Source organism: Panthera onca, chromosome B4, assembly GCF_046562875.1.
Source record: "Panthera onca isolate mPanOnc1 chromosome B4, mPanOnc1 haplotype 2, whole genome shotgun sequence".
NCBI classification, from domain to species: domain Eukaryota; kingdom Metazoa; phylum Chordata; class Mammalia; order Carnivora; family Felidae; genus Panthera; species Panthera onca.
In genome coordinates this window covers 64,330,360-64,346,166 of record NC_138345.1, presented here as the reverse complement: position 1 = coordinate 64,346,166, position 15,807 = coordinate 64,330,360, and the positions used below count along the sequence as shown (strand labels likewise).

Sequence of the window (15,807 nt, the reverse complement as noted above, 5' to 3'; positions counted from 1 at the left end):
AAAAATAAATAAACATATAAAAAGCATTTAAAAAATAATTTTGAAAAACCATCATAATTGGGGTTTACAAATTAAATCCTGTTTACCAACCACTAGCACTTGTAGAGAATTTTCACACCCTTTATCTACAGTTTGCTTTGATTTCATAAAGACCCAAGAGGTAGGCCAATGGAAACCAAAGGGAAAGGGAGTGGAAAAAAAAGAGTCTGATTGTGACTTAACAGCCAGAATGCTATTTCTATGATGTTACACTATAATCCTAGTCTGGTACATGAAGGTAAAATTGAAATCAATCACAGTCAAAATTTTTAGGAAATTATACACTATTGCTTTTTACAGTGTTGAACATTATTTAACTTTTTTGATGACAAAGACATAGTTGTGAATATCCATTACTGAAACATTGGATGGTATTGCAAATTTTTTCTATTCTTTATGTCAGATTGTCAGACAATTTCTGCTGTATTGTTTAGAAGCACACTCCTGTGGTCACTCCCCTTCTTGCCTCTCCTAATTTGTGGCTTTTCATCTGCAATGAACAGTGGGGAAAAGTAAAACCAAGCTTAAAGTATTTGTTGATGAAGGCTAACATGAAAAAATTTCAGAACTTTCAACATTACTTTAAGAGCTATAGATACTTTTTTCTTTTTCAACTTGGGGTAATGTCCTAACAGTTACTGCTGTTAAACAAGACTGATCTAGGAAGGTACAGTGTGGTCAGTACGACATATTTCCGAGCCATGTCAATAATGCAAAGGAGAACGTACTATCTTCTAAGAAGAAAAGAACTGAGCATTTCCTGCATATTCCTACCCTCAACACTGACGTGCAACATTATGAAAAATAAGTTTCATGGTGACAACATATCAGTAGCATATAGGATGATAGAGGGAAATATGTGAAATAATGTGCAATAGGAAGATCGGGGAGTCTACAAAAGGTATTTCCTTTCTGTTGAAAATGAAAAGACACTGGTCAAATATAAAACACCCAAAAAAGTAACAAGGAATTCATAAAACATCTGAAAAAACTTTCTAAGCATACCTTTGTAAACATAAAAACACATTAAAATCTTTGTAAGATTTTAGGAGCTAATAAAAACATTTGCTAATTTGAAATCTGCTTGTTCTACTTAATTCTGTGGGTATCTGTGTAGAAGTTTTGATATATTAGTTTCAGCAGACATCTTCAAAAGACCTGGGTCCAATTCTAATTACCAATTAAAATGCACAATCATACATATATTACATATACCATATACACACGGTCTGTATACAATTTGTAGCAGCATTTGAGTACTGAATATGTAAATGTACCAAATTTGACATGCATTACTTCATTTAATCCTTTACAATGTAATGATCATTTTCATTATCCTGATTATAAAGAAAGCCTTCGGGAGGTAAGACAACTTGCCCGAAGCTGTGCAGTGGCAGAGGCAGGATTTGAACCCAGGCCTGTGTGATTACTGAGCCAGATCTCTTAACCAATTTTACCCCACTTTCAAGAAATGAAGCTATTTCTCTCAGAACAAAAAATTTCTACCACTCATCACTGTACTGAATTTTTCTTTAATCTTGTCCACTACTCCATGACTTATACAGAGTAAACAAAATTTGATCAAAACACCAAATGATGCCTCATCACATTGTATAGATTTTTGCATTAGAATAAATCTGAACCCTAATTCACAAATTAATCATATTCTAAATGTCAATATCTACAAAAATTTAACGCAGTTCCCATTTCCCTAGCATAAAGCACTGAGAAGGCAATTAAGTTAATTACACCTATAAAGAAACCAGAGAGTGGCCCCAGATACACAAAAATCCTAATTGACATGAAGGAAGTGACCTTCCTATAGACAGTATAATTAAAGCTTTCTTCTTTGAAAAGCCCAGACTATTATAAAGGAGCAAAGAAATGAATTTAGCCTATGAATTTATTTATTATTATTTTTTTAACGTTTATTTATTTTTGGGACAGAGAGAGACAGAGCATGAATGGGGGAGGGGCAGAGAGAGAGGGAGACACAGAATCGGAAACAGGCTCCAGGCTCCGAGCCATCAGCCCAGAGCCTGACACGGGGCTCGAACTCACGGACCGCGAGATCGTGACCTGAGCTGAAGTCGGACGCTTAACCGACTGAGCCACCCAGGCGCCCCTAGCCTATGAATTTAAAATTATTTTCCTGTGCATGAAATTTATGGGGAAGAGAACAAAACTATTTTAAATATTCCAGCTGTAAGGAGTTTTGTATTCAAGCCATTAAGTGCTCACCTGTACCTCGTTTTGTAGGTACAGGACAACCAACTTTTCCGTGGCTAAGAAAGATCTACTGCAAGCTAACACAAAGCTAACTACTATGGTTTGAGGTCTTCCTCCATCATACAAATGTAGATGGAAAGTTTTAGAATGTACTATCAAATAAAAGAGCTGGAAAGGAAAAAATCTTTCAGAGTCCTATGAGAAACCTTAGAAAACCAAGGGAAGGGGCGCCTGGGTGGCTCAGTCGGTTAAGCGGCCGACTTCGGCTCAGATCATGATCTCGCGGTCAGTGAGTTCGAGCCCCGCGTCGGGCTCTGTGCTGACAGCTCAGAGCCTGGAGTCTGGTTCGGATTCTGTGTCTCCCTCTCTCTGACCCTCCCCCGTTCATGCTCTCTCTCTGTCTCAAAAATAAATAAACGTTAAAAAAAAAAAATTAAAAAAAAAAAAGAAAACCAAGGGAAAAGACTCAGCTGGTTATGTAGTTCAGGTTAAACATACTATCAGATAGCTAATCCCTTTGCTTTGCCAAAGGACTTTTTCCCTTACACCCCACCCCCACAGTGATTTTCACAGATAGAACTTTGTCTCAAGGAAACAATTCAGAGATGTAACTTCAATAGTTATAATTAAAGTATACCTTGTATATTAAACACATATACTTTTAAAAGTTCTAGTTGCGCACCTTTAAACTGAATCACCTCTCATCTGCACCAAGAAAACTTATTTAAAGGAACTCTATTTCGGAAAAATAAAGACAACGAGTAAAGAAAAAAATGAAGGTAAGGTAGGGTAAAGTTTGTTTACTAACTAGATTTTTAAATATTGGGCTGGCATAAAACATGCACTTTGAAATCTTGAGTGCTAAACTTGTACCCCCGCCCTCACCCAATTTCACAAAAACCCAGTGAGCCAGGAGCTCTTCTAGGTCTGGAGAAATAGCAGGGAACAAGACCACTAGAATCACTGCTCTCATTATGCTAACATAAAATCATCTTCGTGTTAAAGTCATTCAACTAATTAGTAAAAGCGATGAAGAAGCTTCTCTAACTACATAGTCTCAACTTGATGAACTGAGGCCTCATGCCAACTCGTCTCTACTTTATTCTGAAATCAGTTTGATCCCACACTCTGCCTCCACCTGTTCCGGTCAAAACTGCAGCCGACAGTGTCTTAGTTGCTGTAGCGTTGGCGCTCTGGTCAAAGGGCCCAGCCTGGCACCCTACCTCACAGGTCTGACCAATGCTCACTCCCACTACCCACCCAAACACACAACCACGACCTACATCCCTGTTTCACAAGCCCTCAGGCCTAAGCTGGGCAGTTGCCACAATGTGGACCCGGACTATACCCTGCCTTTGTGAAAAAAGAACGCAACCCACAAAACCAGCTGATCTCATGGAGGTTAGTTCATGTACTGGGGGCGGGGGAGGGGACGAACAGCAGAAAGTAGGAGTAGAAAACAGTTAAATAGTGCCAAGTGTTACAAAGAAAAATAAAACCCGGAAAAGAGTGGGAGAGCAGGGTTTCCAACGTTAAATAAGATGGTCAGGGAAAGGCCTCAGGGTGAAGGTGAATTTAAGCAAACATGGAAAACAGATGAACTCAATACTTTTTAAACATTAAAAATGTTTTGGGGAGCCTGGTTGGCTCAGTCTGTTAAGTGTCCAACTTCGGCTCAGGTCATGATCTCGCACTTCGTGGGTCTGAGAATCTCCGTGCTGACAGCTCAGAGCCTGAAGCCTGCTTTGGATTCTAGGTCTACCTTTCTCTCTGCCCCTCCCCCGCTCACACTCTCTCAAAAATAAACAGACATAAAAAAATAAAAATAATGTTTCAAGTGACTGAAAGTTCCAAGACTTTCAGGTCTACAATAAGAAGTTGTGTCACATAACACATGAGCAAAGAGAAAATATTAGAAGAAAAAAATAACAGGAAGGGATTTTCTCCATCTATAATTGGGGAGTAGTATTTTCAGATAAAGGCAAATAAGCAGATATAAACTGTTAAGCTTTTCCAAAAGTCCATAACGAAGCCTATTTTCTGAATGAGCCACTATAACATTTGCAGGAACTAACTGTAAGGAACTGGCTTTGAGACCTTTTCCAGATGAAAAAGTATGAATAGTGGAACCCAGGAATCTATGCCAGAAATGGACAATTAACAAAAGATCTGCAGGAGTGAAATATTCTGAAATAAGGGCTTTTAGTGTGTCAATGATACATGTAATTGCCAATACAATTTTCCTCAGGTTTACAGAAATGGGTTACCATCAAGACCATGAGGAAGAAAAGTACCCCACGCACTCCTGCCAGCTCTGGGAAGCTCTCATGACATTATAGGATGCCCCCTGGAAGTGGGGATTACACAAACATCTTTTACTTTTCTATTTCTTTTTTCTATCTCCCCAGTGCCCACAATGTGGTTAAAGCAAATCTCCCAGGTTAACAAAAACTTGCAAGTTGGTCCTTTAGTTCCAAAACTTGGAAATGAGCATCAGTTCTCAATTGAAAATGAGCCTCTACTGGGCACCACACTGACTTCGGAACAATGATGGCCATCATTGGCAGTTTCCTCCTTGCTTCTCCGCGAATCCTTCTCTTCCCTTCTTTTCACTGTTTTCACAACCAGTGGCCTGAGCTTACCACTTTCTATAAAAGGACTAAAAAGGGGCTCTAATTAGCACCCTCGTCAGTTTCCTATTTCTTCCACAGTGGGCATCTGAGTGTGACTACCCACACCCCGTGCTTTAAGGTGTTAAGAGTGGTGGGAGGAGGGAGCTTACAGAATTCTCTTGAAAATTTAAAATGCCTTGCTGACACATACCAATAGGATCATGATATTGATCTATTAACATTATATACACACATATACATGTGTATAATAGACACATTCTATTACATAGCCATACATTATAGTTCTATTTTTTTTTAATTAGGTAAGAGAAATGCAGTTTTTCCTGTTTGGATAACATCTATAAATAGCAGGATTCTTGAAAATTAATACTATTCATATAACTTCAAAGTTCGGTACATAAGTATCAACCTGCTAAAGATAGGATATAATCTAGTCAAAATTTCCTAGAAAGAAAGCAGCAGAGGACTTGAATTAGGTAAGTATTCCTGGGAAGTCTGGGTGCACAGCAAAGACCAGGTAACTATTTCTTGTTTCCATCTGCAGAATCTTTTCTAAGAATGTTTCTCTTTCTCCATGAACATGTTTGTTTGTTCGTTTTTTCCTCCCTTATTATAATAATTATAATTAAGGTGGCTGAAGAAGTAGCCAGAGATACAGAGGAGATAACCACACAACATATGTTTTGGGTTTAGAGAAGAGGGAGAAGGCAGTGGTTAGTCAATGTTCTCAGTTATATAATCCAGGAATACATTTCATCATCTTCACTATTATTCAGAGGGAGTAAATACTGCAGTTACATTTTACAATTCAAGCCAATCTATATTTCAACATCTTACAATTTTTTAAATGCCACCAACGGAAAGCATCCCAATTTCAGAGATGTTAAAATGTGAAAAAGTGTGCATTTTAGATTTGGTGAAATACACTGAGATCTGGAAAACAATACAGATTTCAGGTATCAGATGTTCCACAGTCTCACCTTTTGCTATGAGAACTGGAAACTAAAATTTTGCTTCTGATCATACCTAATATCTATCACTCAGATTGTTTTATTTTTTATTTTTATTACTTTTTTAATGTTTATTTTTGACAGAGAGAGAAAGACAAAGCATGAATGGGGGAGGGGCAGAGAGAGAGGGAGACACAGAATTTGAAGCAGGCTCCAGGCTCTGAGCTGTCAGCACAGAGCCCAACGCGGGGCTCGAACTCACAGACCGCGAGACCATGACCTGAGCCGAAGTCAGATGCCCAACCAACTTAGCCACCCAGGCGCCCCTCAGATTGTTTTTTAAAGCAAGCCCATTAGATCTGGGCAGAAAGACAACTTAAAAAAACTTTTTTTAAGGTTTTAATTTTTGGGTGGGGGGTGGGGGAGGGGGGAGGGGGAGAGAGAGAGAGAGAGAGAGAGAGAGAGAGAGAGAAGGCACAGAGTGAGAGGGAGACAGAGAATCCCAAGCAGGCTCCATGCTCAGCGTGAGCCCAACATAGGCCTCAATCTCACAACTGAGCGGCCAAAAGCAAGAGTCGGTCACTCAACCAACTGAGCCACCCAGGTGCCCCTAATTTTTTTTTTAAGTAGGCTCCACACCCAAAGTGGGGCTTGAACTCATGACCCAAAGACCAAGAGTCGCACGCTCTTCCAGCTGAGTCAGCCAGGTGCCCCAAAAGACAACTTTTATTAGGAGTTTTGATCCCAAAAGCTAAGTCCTAAGAGTGAGAAACAAGAGAAAAAAAAAAAAAAAAGGCCATAAAAGGAGGATAGCAAGAATGGGAGAGACAAAGCTAGAAGAGAACAAAATTTTGGACAAAAAAGCATTGTGTCTTTCCATAGAGGAGCAACCCAGGTCCTCCGAATTCCAAAGGTCTCTTAGTCCAGACATACCACAGCATCAGAAAGAATGTCGGGACTAATCACAATTGTTAAACAAAAAGGGCACCTAGTCAATGAATTCTCAACAAGGCCGAAGTATACCACTCCCAAGCTTCCCCTAACACACCGCTGCACAAAACTACCACACGTTGCTTATAGGTGCATACAAATGATATAGACACAGAAGGAAAGCAAAGAACCATTGACAGGAGAACAATCTCTGAGCTAGGAGCACAGGCCAGAAAGACACCCCATCTCTACAGCACAGCCACTAAGTCACCTGGCCTATCTTTGAGCATCCTCATTAATAAGGAGCTCACCATCATTAAAGGAACCCAATTCCATTTTCTGACAGCATTGCCAGAAAATATTTGTGTTGGACCAAGATGTGCCAAGCTAGTTTGGGATTCTTCCGTTTACTTCACATTTACTGTGCCCTTACATGGACTTCGAAGGGCCCCTGAGGAGTGATGGCAATGGATGACTCCAGTTAGGGACTGGTGGGGCAGGTACAACAGATGAACATACAAACATGAAGAACTGGAGTTGGCTGGCAAGAGTTAATGAGGATTTTTTTTCTAGGAACATATTAGACAAATAGTCAGGGAAAGCTATGGGAGGACTGGCCTCACATCCTGACCAGGAGGTCCATGGATCATGCAAGATGACCAATGGCCACTTGAGTCACCAGAGGATCAGTGTGAAGAGAAGGCCAGACTTCAGTTAGGAAATAGAGGTAGAGGGTGGTGGTTCTGTGATGCACTCCAGGCTTTAGGGAAGTTTGACATGAAAGTGGGGCTCAGGATGGCACAAGAGGGAAGACGGAGGAGAGAGGCCCTTTCCGCAGGGACTCGGGAGAAGAGGGCTAAGCAGGAAAGGGCTCAGCATGTTTGAGCTTGCATTCAATAGGTACAACTGTAAGCAACCAATCACAATCTCGTGAGATAGCACCAGATTAGAGGGACACCTAAAATAGAAGAGAAAGCCAGACTATGAGGATAGCACTTGTGTTAATGCCAACAAAACTACTGAAAGTTATTCTCTCAACACTTCTCAAACACTGCTCTAAGCCCTTAAGAATATTAACTTTTATTCTTCCAACAACTCTATGATGTAGGTAATATTAACATTCCCATTTTATATATAAGGGAGCAGAGTCAAAAAGAGCTCCAAATCCACCACTTAATTACTAGAGGAGGCTTCAAACTCAGTCTGTCCAACTCCAAAAGATACTATCAGCCCTTATCATGGATTCTTTTCACCTAGATTTCTAGGCCCTGCCACAATGCCTCGTCCATAGTGAACACTGATATACTTGTTAAAAGACTGAAGGATCCCTAGCTTTAGTGGGATTCTAGGAGGCAAGCTTTGTAATGAAGGATACAGAAAACTGAAAAGAGAATGGAGATACATAGATGGAGTTAATTGGTGTAGGGCTCTGAATGGACTTGGGAGTGAAATCATTTTTCCGACCTGGTATGGATTTCCTTCCTCTGAACTACAACCACTCTAATCACTGCTTTTACATACAACACTAACTTATACCCAGGTGTTTATTTTCCATCCTACTGCTCCTTCTAGGATTGAAATGACCAAAGGTCAAGGCATTCGTCTCATTCACCTTTGGACTCCCAATATCATTTATCAACATGGTATACCACCAAATGATACCATTAAATAGCATAAATTAGGGAAAAAAGGTATAGATCACTCAACTTTCTGCAGGTGAAATGAAGATCACTTTGTTTAGAAGTTTTATTTTTCAGGGTGCCTGGGAAGTAGCCAACTCTTAGTTTTGGCCCAGGTCATGATTTCACCGTTAGTCGGGCTTGATCTCCCACAGTGCACATTGGGCTCTGCGCTGACAGCACAGAGCCTGCTCGGGATTCTCTCTCTCCCTCTCTGCCACTCCCCAGCTCGCTAAATAAATAAATAAATAAATTAATTAATTAATTAAATGTATGTTTTACTCTTTCTATCAAGGGTTTTAGTTGGCTATAATTTGATAACCTCACACACATTATATTGCACTGTACTTGAAACTGTAAGCATAACTCACCTGTATTCTTCAGTCAGGGCATCTTATTTGGTTCTACCTACTGACTTTTCACTTCCTAAATATGCTCACTAGCATACATTTAAAAAAATACAGATAACCTCTTCGCAAAGTTATTGCACTTTTTAGGGTTACTCTTAACATGGAGCCTAACACAAAATCTTGCTAGAGGCCCCAGAGAACAACCTAGCCTTGCAGAGCAGATGGGGTACTGGTGTGCAGCAAGACTGCACTGTGGCTCAAGCATTCCCCAGAATGGTGGCAGCTCCCTAGTTTTTGCAGATGCTGCAGCTGAAGTTGATGGCTTAATTTCAGTGTGCTGGTACGCGTGAGGGGCATAGCAGCTGGGGTTGGCTTCTCCACTGTATTCTTGCATAAGGGAGGCAATACAAAATTGATCATGGGCACCCAGAATACTTGTTGGTGATGTCCACACTGCCAACTACACTCCAGGGACAGAGAACTAATTCTAGACAATGTTCTGCAAACAATGCTAAATTTACTCATGAAAACAAACACACAATTCCTGAACTGTGATCAATGCATGACTACTTCAAATAAGAACGAATGTATGAATTTTAAAAGGTCCATCTCCCCACTGAGAGGTTACTGGTAAAGATTTAACCGACAGTCACTAAGGTGACCATTTTAGAATATTCCATTATAGACATCAGTAACAGGCAGTTGGTGAGCCACAGAATGCTTCCGACAATGTGAAGATTATGATCAAGGTCCAGATTTAAGAAAATTAATCTGGTGGGGTGGGGGGGCCTGGGTGGCTCAGTCGGTTAAGTCTCCGACTTCTGCTCAGGTCATGATCTCACAGCTTGAGCTGAGAAACAAGAACAAAGTAGAAAATACCTGTAACAGATATAAAAAATGCAATGAAGAATCAGCCAAAAATGGGCAAAAGGTTTGCCAAAAAGTACAGAGGACCTGGATGTTGTGCTAGTTGAAGGGCCATCTAGATAGTTCTTTGCTTTGCACCTGCTAATTTTGGTTACCTGTGCTGAGGACCAAAGGCAGGGTTTACCAATGTTTAGGAATTCACAGTAAAGCTGGTTGCACATTAGAATCATCTGGGGCACTTGTTAAAAATACAGCTTCTCTAACCCTACCCCTGGAGATTCTGACTCATTATACCCAGGGTATGGATGGGAATTTTTCTTTAATTTTTTTTCAACGTTTATTTATTATTGAAAGACAGAGAGAGACAGAGCATGAGCAGAGGAGGGGCAGAGAGAGAGGGAGACACAGAGTCTGAAGCAGGCTCTAGGCTCTGAGCCGTCAGCACAGAGCCCCACCCAGGGCTCGAACTCACAAACCGCGAGATCATGACCTGAGCCAAAGTCTGACGCTCAACCAACTGAGCCACCCGGGCACCCCTGGGAATTTTTAATTAAGCACTCCAAGTAATTCTGATGCAGCCAGTAGGAGGACCTTTGGAAACCAAGTAGATCATCAAAATCACCTGATGTACTTTCCTTTTATAATTTTACTTATTTTGAGAGAGAGAGAGAGAGAAAGAGAGAGAGAGCGCGCACACATGAGCACACTCAAGTAGGGGAGGGGAACAGAGAGAGGGAGAGAGAACAACAAGGAGGCTCCATGCCAACAGCGTGAAGCCTGACTTAGGGCTCAATCCCACGAACTGTGAGATCATGACCTGAGCAGAGATCAAGAGTCGGACACTTAACCGACTAAGCCACCCAGGCGCCCTGTTCTGATGTACTTTTTTTTTTTTTTTAAGAGTGTTAGTGGGGGAGGGCAGAGAGAGAGAGGGACAGAGGATCCTTACTGACAGCAGAGAGCCCACTACAGGGCTTGAACCCACAAACAGAATCATGAGATCATGACCTGAGCCAAATCTGGATGCTTAACCAACTGAGCCACCCAGGCATCCCTCCATGTACTATTTAAAAAGTATAGGTTTCTGGGCTCCTGTCCAAATCTAGTGAATCTCACATTACACTCACAAAATTAAATGCATCATGTTTGACTCCTTTTTCAAACAACTTTTCAGCACATGCATGTAGAAAAGAATTTCAGTACAACTGGGACTATACCAGGTATGCATACAGGGTCCTGGAAGCCCAGAGGTAGTGGCTTTGGGCAGACCCCTAATCCCTTCCCCAAAAGTCCCACATCCTCTTCTGTCACCAGTGGGATCCATGAACCCAAGTGTCTGTCAGCAGAAGAAAAATGTAAGCAAATAAGTAAATGTGGAGTAAGTCTCTGAAGGTCCTCAGCTTCACAAGTTGGCATGGCTGTTCATTAAGAGACAAAGGACCACCCTAACTGCCCTTGGAAGGAAATCCAAACTAAAAAACACTTCCTGTTTCCTGTCCCTCTGAAGGACTTTCCTATTTCAAAGTCCCTCTTTAAACAGCTTCAAGAAACATTAACGATATTGCTGCACACCACTATTTTATTATAAATCTTTAAATTATTTGTTCAGATCATTGTTTTAAGTGTAAAATACATTATTAACGTCACAAAGAATATTAGCGCTAACATATGTAACATATTGGTCACCATGCACTTTGCCTCTCAAAGCCCTGGGAAACCTTCAAGAACTAGTGTTACAAGTGTATGAGCACTGAGACCAGAGAGACTCCGTTCAAATCCTTCCCCTGAAGATTAGGCTGGTTGTAGAGCGTTACAGTTACGACCTTCTGAAACTTGAGCTTTCTTCTTGTCTAAAATGATAATAGAACCTGTCTTACACGTTGTTATAGAAATGGAAGCAAAACCACATGCAATCCTGGTTCAGAGACAGCATTCAATAAACAGTAAATGCTCATCACTCTTACCCAAATCTCCATCCCTCCTCCCACAACAAAGGTGAAATGAGCCCTCCAAAAGTGCTCGGGGTATTGGAGGTAAGTGTTGAAAATCTGAGTACTCCAGCTGTGACGAGAACTGGAAAAAGAAACTCCACTTACAGAAAGGTAGCACATCATACAATGTGAAAAGTCCTTCACCACAAAGCACCTGGATGATGAATAAATTACAACAGATATGCTTCTAAATGTATTTTTATTGCTAAGATCATAAGAAAATAAAGCAGTTTCCCTAGGACAACAGAAAAAAAAAAAAAACATTTTTGTGTGTGTAAAACATCCCTTTAATTATGTGTTTTTTCCATAGTAGAATTATGTGCTTAATTTTATGTGTATAGGACCATTGCCTTTGACTCCAGGCACATTTGAATTTGAATCCTAGCAAACCAAGTACCAATTCTAAGATTTCAAGCCAGTGAGTAAAGCTCTCTGTGCTTCAATTTCTTCAGTGGTAAAATGGGCTTACCGCTACTTACCTATTAAGATTGTTATAAAATAAATTCATACGTGTGTGTGTTTGTGTATCACATAGCATAGTACTTAGTATAGAAAATGCAGTCACTAAATAGTTGCTATTATGAATATTACAGGGGGAGGGTATCCATTCATTCAACAAGTATTTATTGTGTCCTAGTGCCAGACTCTTTCAGACACAGATAGATAAAAAAAATTCCTTGTTACAATACTATCTGGAATGTTTGTTTTCTGCCATTTACTTATATAATCTTATAAAGTACTGTTTTCTGCATTTTTCAAATGTACAAACTGAGAAATTAAGGGACTTGGTCCAATTCACACAGCGAGTAATAAAAGAAGAATTAAAACTTGGGTGCTATGAGTCCCAAACCCTCTATCTTAATCATCTTAACTCTCTGCTTCACCTAGATCAGGAAATGCACATTCCAGGTATATACAGAAGATGCAGTTGGTAGACTTTACTTTCATTTATTTTTTTGGCACCTAATCAGCAAACTCTAAAAATAGTCGGTTTCACAATCATAGATATAACACAGTATCACTACACCGAATTTTCTGTTAAGTTCTTAACCTCGCAGTTTTTGTTCCTTCTTTAAAAGGGAAAGTAATTTTTCAATTATGAGTAACATCCACTGTGTATGCAATGGGTCTAAATGTTGTGGTTTCATATATAAATACGTTTCTAGGTGCTGCAAAGAAATGGACACTTCTTGCAAATTAAACCTGGTTTATTTTTTTATTTGGAGAGGATCCTACTTATGTAATGATCATTGGATGATACTGAATAGGGAGGCAGATTTGATTCAAAAAAGGAAGCACTTTTGCATAGGGTGTGGTCGCTCAATAGGTTAAGACTACTTGTCTAAATATCGGATCATTCTCAAATATATTGAGAATATATATATTATGGTAAAGAGAAAGAATCTTATCCAGGAAGACAGTACTTTCCACTTTGCAACTCTGAAAATAACAGCAACAAACACTTTGAGTTCTTATAAACCGTTTTAAAACAATGTAACCGACCTACGAAAGTTATTGCTACATTCTACATATCATTTATTATTGCTTTTTTAAGATTTTATTTTTAAGTAATCTCTACGCTCAACATGGCACTCAAAATGATAACCCTGAGATCAAGAGTTGCATGCTCCACTAACTGACCCAGCCAGGAAACCCTACCTATCATTTTAAAAAGAAAAAGAAAAAGACTATTTCTTCTATAAGTGCAACTGCTTTGTAGGAAAGATTTATAGACTGCCACAACTCCATTCACTCCTACTTCTAAGGAAGTCTCTTCATCTTTTGCTCACCTACTCCTCAAGTTATGCGATTTTAAGTAAAACGATGATGTCAAGAACTTGGATCCTATCAGCCTCAGACTGAAAACAAATGATGACTAAGAAATTTGGTAGCTCAACTTAAAAATTCATTCATAAATAACTTCAAAACAAAGCAAACATATTTTCATTAAAAAAGGAAACCACTCAGGGCGACTGGGTGGCTCAAGTCAGCCACCACCCGACTTCAGCTTAGGTCATGGTCTCCTTTTGGTGGATTTGAGACCTGTGAGTGACTCCTGGCAGAGCCTGCTTGGGATTCTCTCTCTTTCCCTCTCTCTCTGCCCCTCCCTGCCTCCTGCTTTCTCTCCCTCTCAAGTACATAAAGGGGGGGGGGGGGGGCTCGGGGGGGCACACACTCTTCCATTCATTTTAGATCGAATCACACCTAAATCTAGAAGAGATGATTTCACCACTGTCCTCATTTTGCAGATGAGGAAATTGAGACATAAAGAACTATAATTCAGTTACTTGTTTACCTATTTTCTCACATCACTGTTTCTACCCTTACCTACTATAGCTGTAAATTTCTAATTCACCATCCATCATGTGTTTCTAGCCTATGACTACTGCTTCAGGACAAGGACTAGACAGAGAAATTTTAAAACTCCAATACTTATCCCATTTACACCCTCATAACAGCTTTGCCTAATCAAAACGTGTGAAAGTGAGTAAGAGCATTTGTATTTCTGCCGCTTAAACGACGGTTTTGCCTGATAACTGGTCTACACAGAAGACATTTCTGGTATTGTAGGATAGGAGCACAAAAAAGGGGGGGCGGGTAAAAAACGTTTTACAGATCAAGGGAAAAAGTCCCTAGTTTCCACATGGGTTCAAGCTCCCCTCAGATCAAAGGAATGCCGTTAAAGGGAGAAGGAAAATATGTGGGCTTGAATAGATCGTCTTTAGGATTCCTGCCAACACTAAGATTAAATGAGAATTCAGAACTCAAAATCCTGCATTACTGATAGCTGAATTTATCTATACAAAAAGAGCAATAAGAGTTCCATTTCTTGATGTTAGGAACATGTTTCCTTATGAGAGAGACTTTCACAATTAGAGTGGAGGTCAAGCGTATTTTTCAACAGCCAAAACCAGAGCGCTCAGGGTAGCTGGTCCGAGGTTACCCAACAGCTGGGCTACCGGACTAAGAAGAACATCAGCCTCCCCCATGTATCGTAGGAGTCCTTCACTAGGTCTGCCGTAGCAGGAATTTAGCTAAGAAACTTAAACTTCAGGGTCTCGAAAATGGGCCTTATTACTTCCTAAGTTTTTTTTTTTTTTTTTTTTTTTTTTCTTTTTTAAGCTATATCTATACTTCCGGAATTCCCTGATAAGTGACCTCCAGGGCATACTCAGCCCTCTGTGAGTTCCTGCCCAAGGTCCTTTGGGGGAAGGGACGAAACCGGTCAAGGTGGAAAGCCAGGCTCCGGCGTCTGGGAAGCTGCCCCCAGCTGGCTCCCTTAGCAGCCAGCAGACCGCACACCTGCAGGGCGCCCGGCGCCTCCTCCACCGGCGGCCACGCCCCCGCCCTACCCTGCCCCTCGAGACACTCACCTGCGCCGTCTGCGGGCGCCTGGCTCCTGAAGGCGGCCGGCTCGGCCCGTCCCAGGTGTGGCGAGGGCCTGCTCCAGGGCCGAGGGGTCCCGGGCGGCAGGTAGGACGGGCTGGACTTCCGCCGGATAGCCACCCGCCTGAAGTTGTAGCCGCCCTCGCCGCTCATCGCGCCGGGTTCGCTCGCAGCTCCGCGCTCTCCCTCGCCCTCGTCCGTCCGCAAGTGTGCGCTCGACCCGCTCCTTCGGGGGGACCGGACCTCGGGGGGAGGGGTCGCCTGCGTGTCACACTCGGCGCGACTCGAGAGGGGCGACTCCGGGCTGCTCGGCGCCCCTCGCGAGTGCGCCGCCGCGCCTTCCTTCCCGGGCCGCGCAGGGCCGCGCGGAGAGTTTGGCTCGGGCTCCTGCCGCAGCCGCAACGCCTCGGTCGCTGCGGCTCCCGCACTCACCTGACGCGGCCACTGCAGCGGCCAGCAGTGCTGTGTCCACCCTCCTCGCCGGAGCCAATCGCCCGCAGGTCCCGGGGGCGGAGCGCCGGGAGCGCAGAGTACAGGCAGTCAGCGCCGCCGCGGCCGCCTCCTCCCGGGGAAGCAGCCAAGAACTCGCAGTGCCGATTGGAGCGCCCTGGGCGCGGTTCCTGAGCGGGTTTCCTCGGGACGGCCCCGCCCCGCCCCGCCCGGCGCGCTACGGGCCAGCCCATTGGCCGAGAGGAATCGCGCGGCACACACCTGGGGTGCTCAAGGGGTCAGCCGCGTTCGCCTGCCGGCCG

General features: G+C 42.2%; 1 protein-coding gene across 5 annotated transcripts in view; it reads right to left on the bottom strand.

Annotated features, from left to right (window-relative positions):
- Nucleotides 1–15,479, bottom strand: part of FGD4 (FYVE, RhoGEF and PH domain containing 4) — a 260,303-nt gene extending 244,824 nt beyond the window's left edge. For 3 of the 5 annotated variants that reach the window (XM_060657951.3, XM_060657950.3, XM_060657952.3), the window contains exon 1: nt 15,043–15,475. In XM_060657951.3, coding sequence (XP_060513934.1) covers nt 15,043–15,208 — 166 coding nt within the window. In that variant the 5' untranslated portion in view covers nt 15,209–15,475. Of the gene's footprint in view, nt 1–15,042 lie in introns of all 5 variants that reach the window. The other 2 variants (XM_060657965.3, XM_060657949.3) reach the window with 2 other exon arrangements.
- Nucleotides 15,480–15,807: the final 328 nt, after the last annotated feature.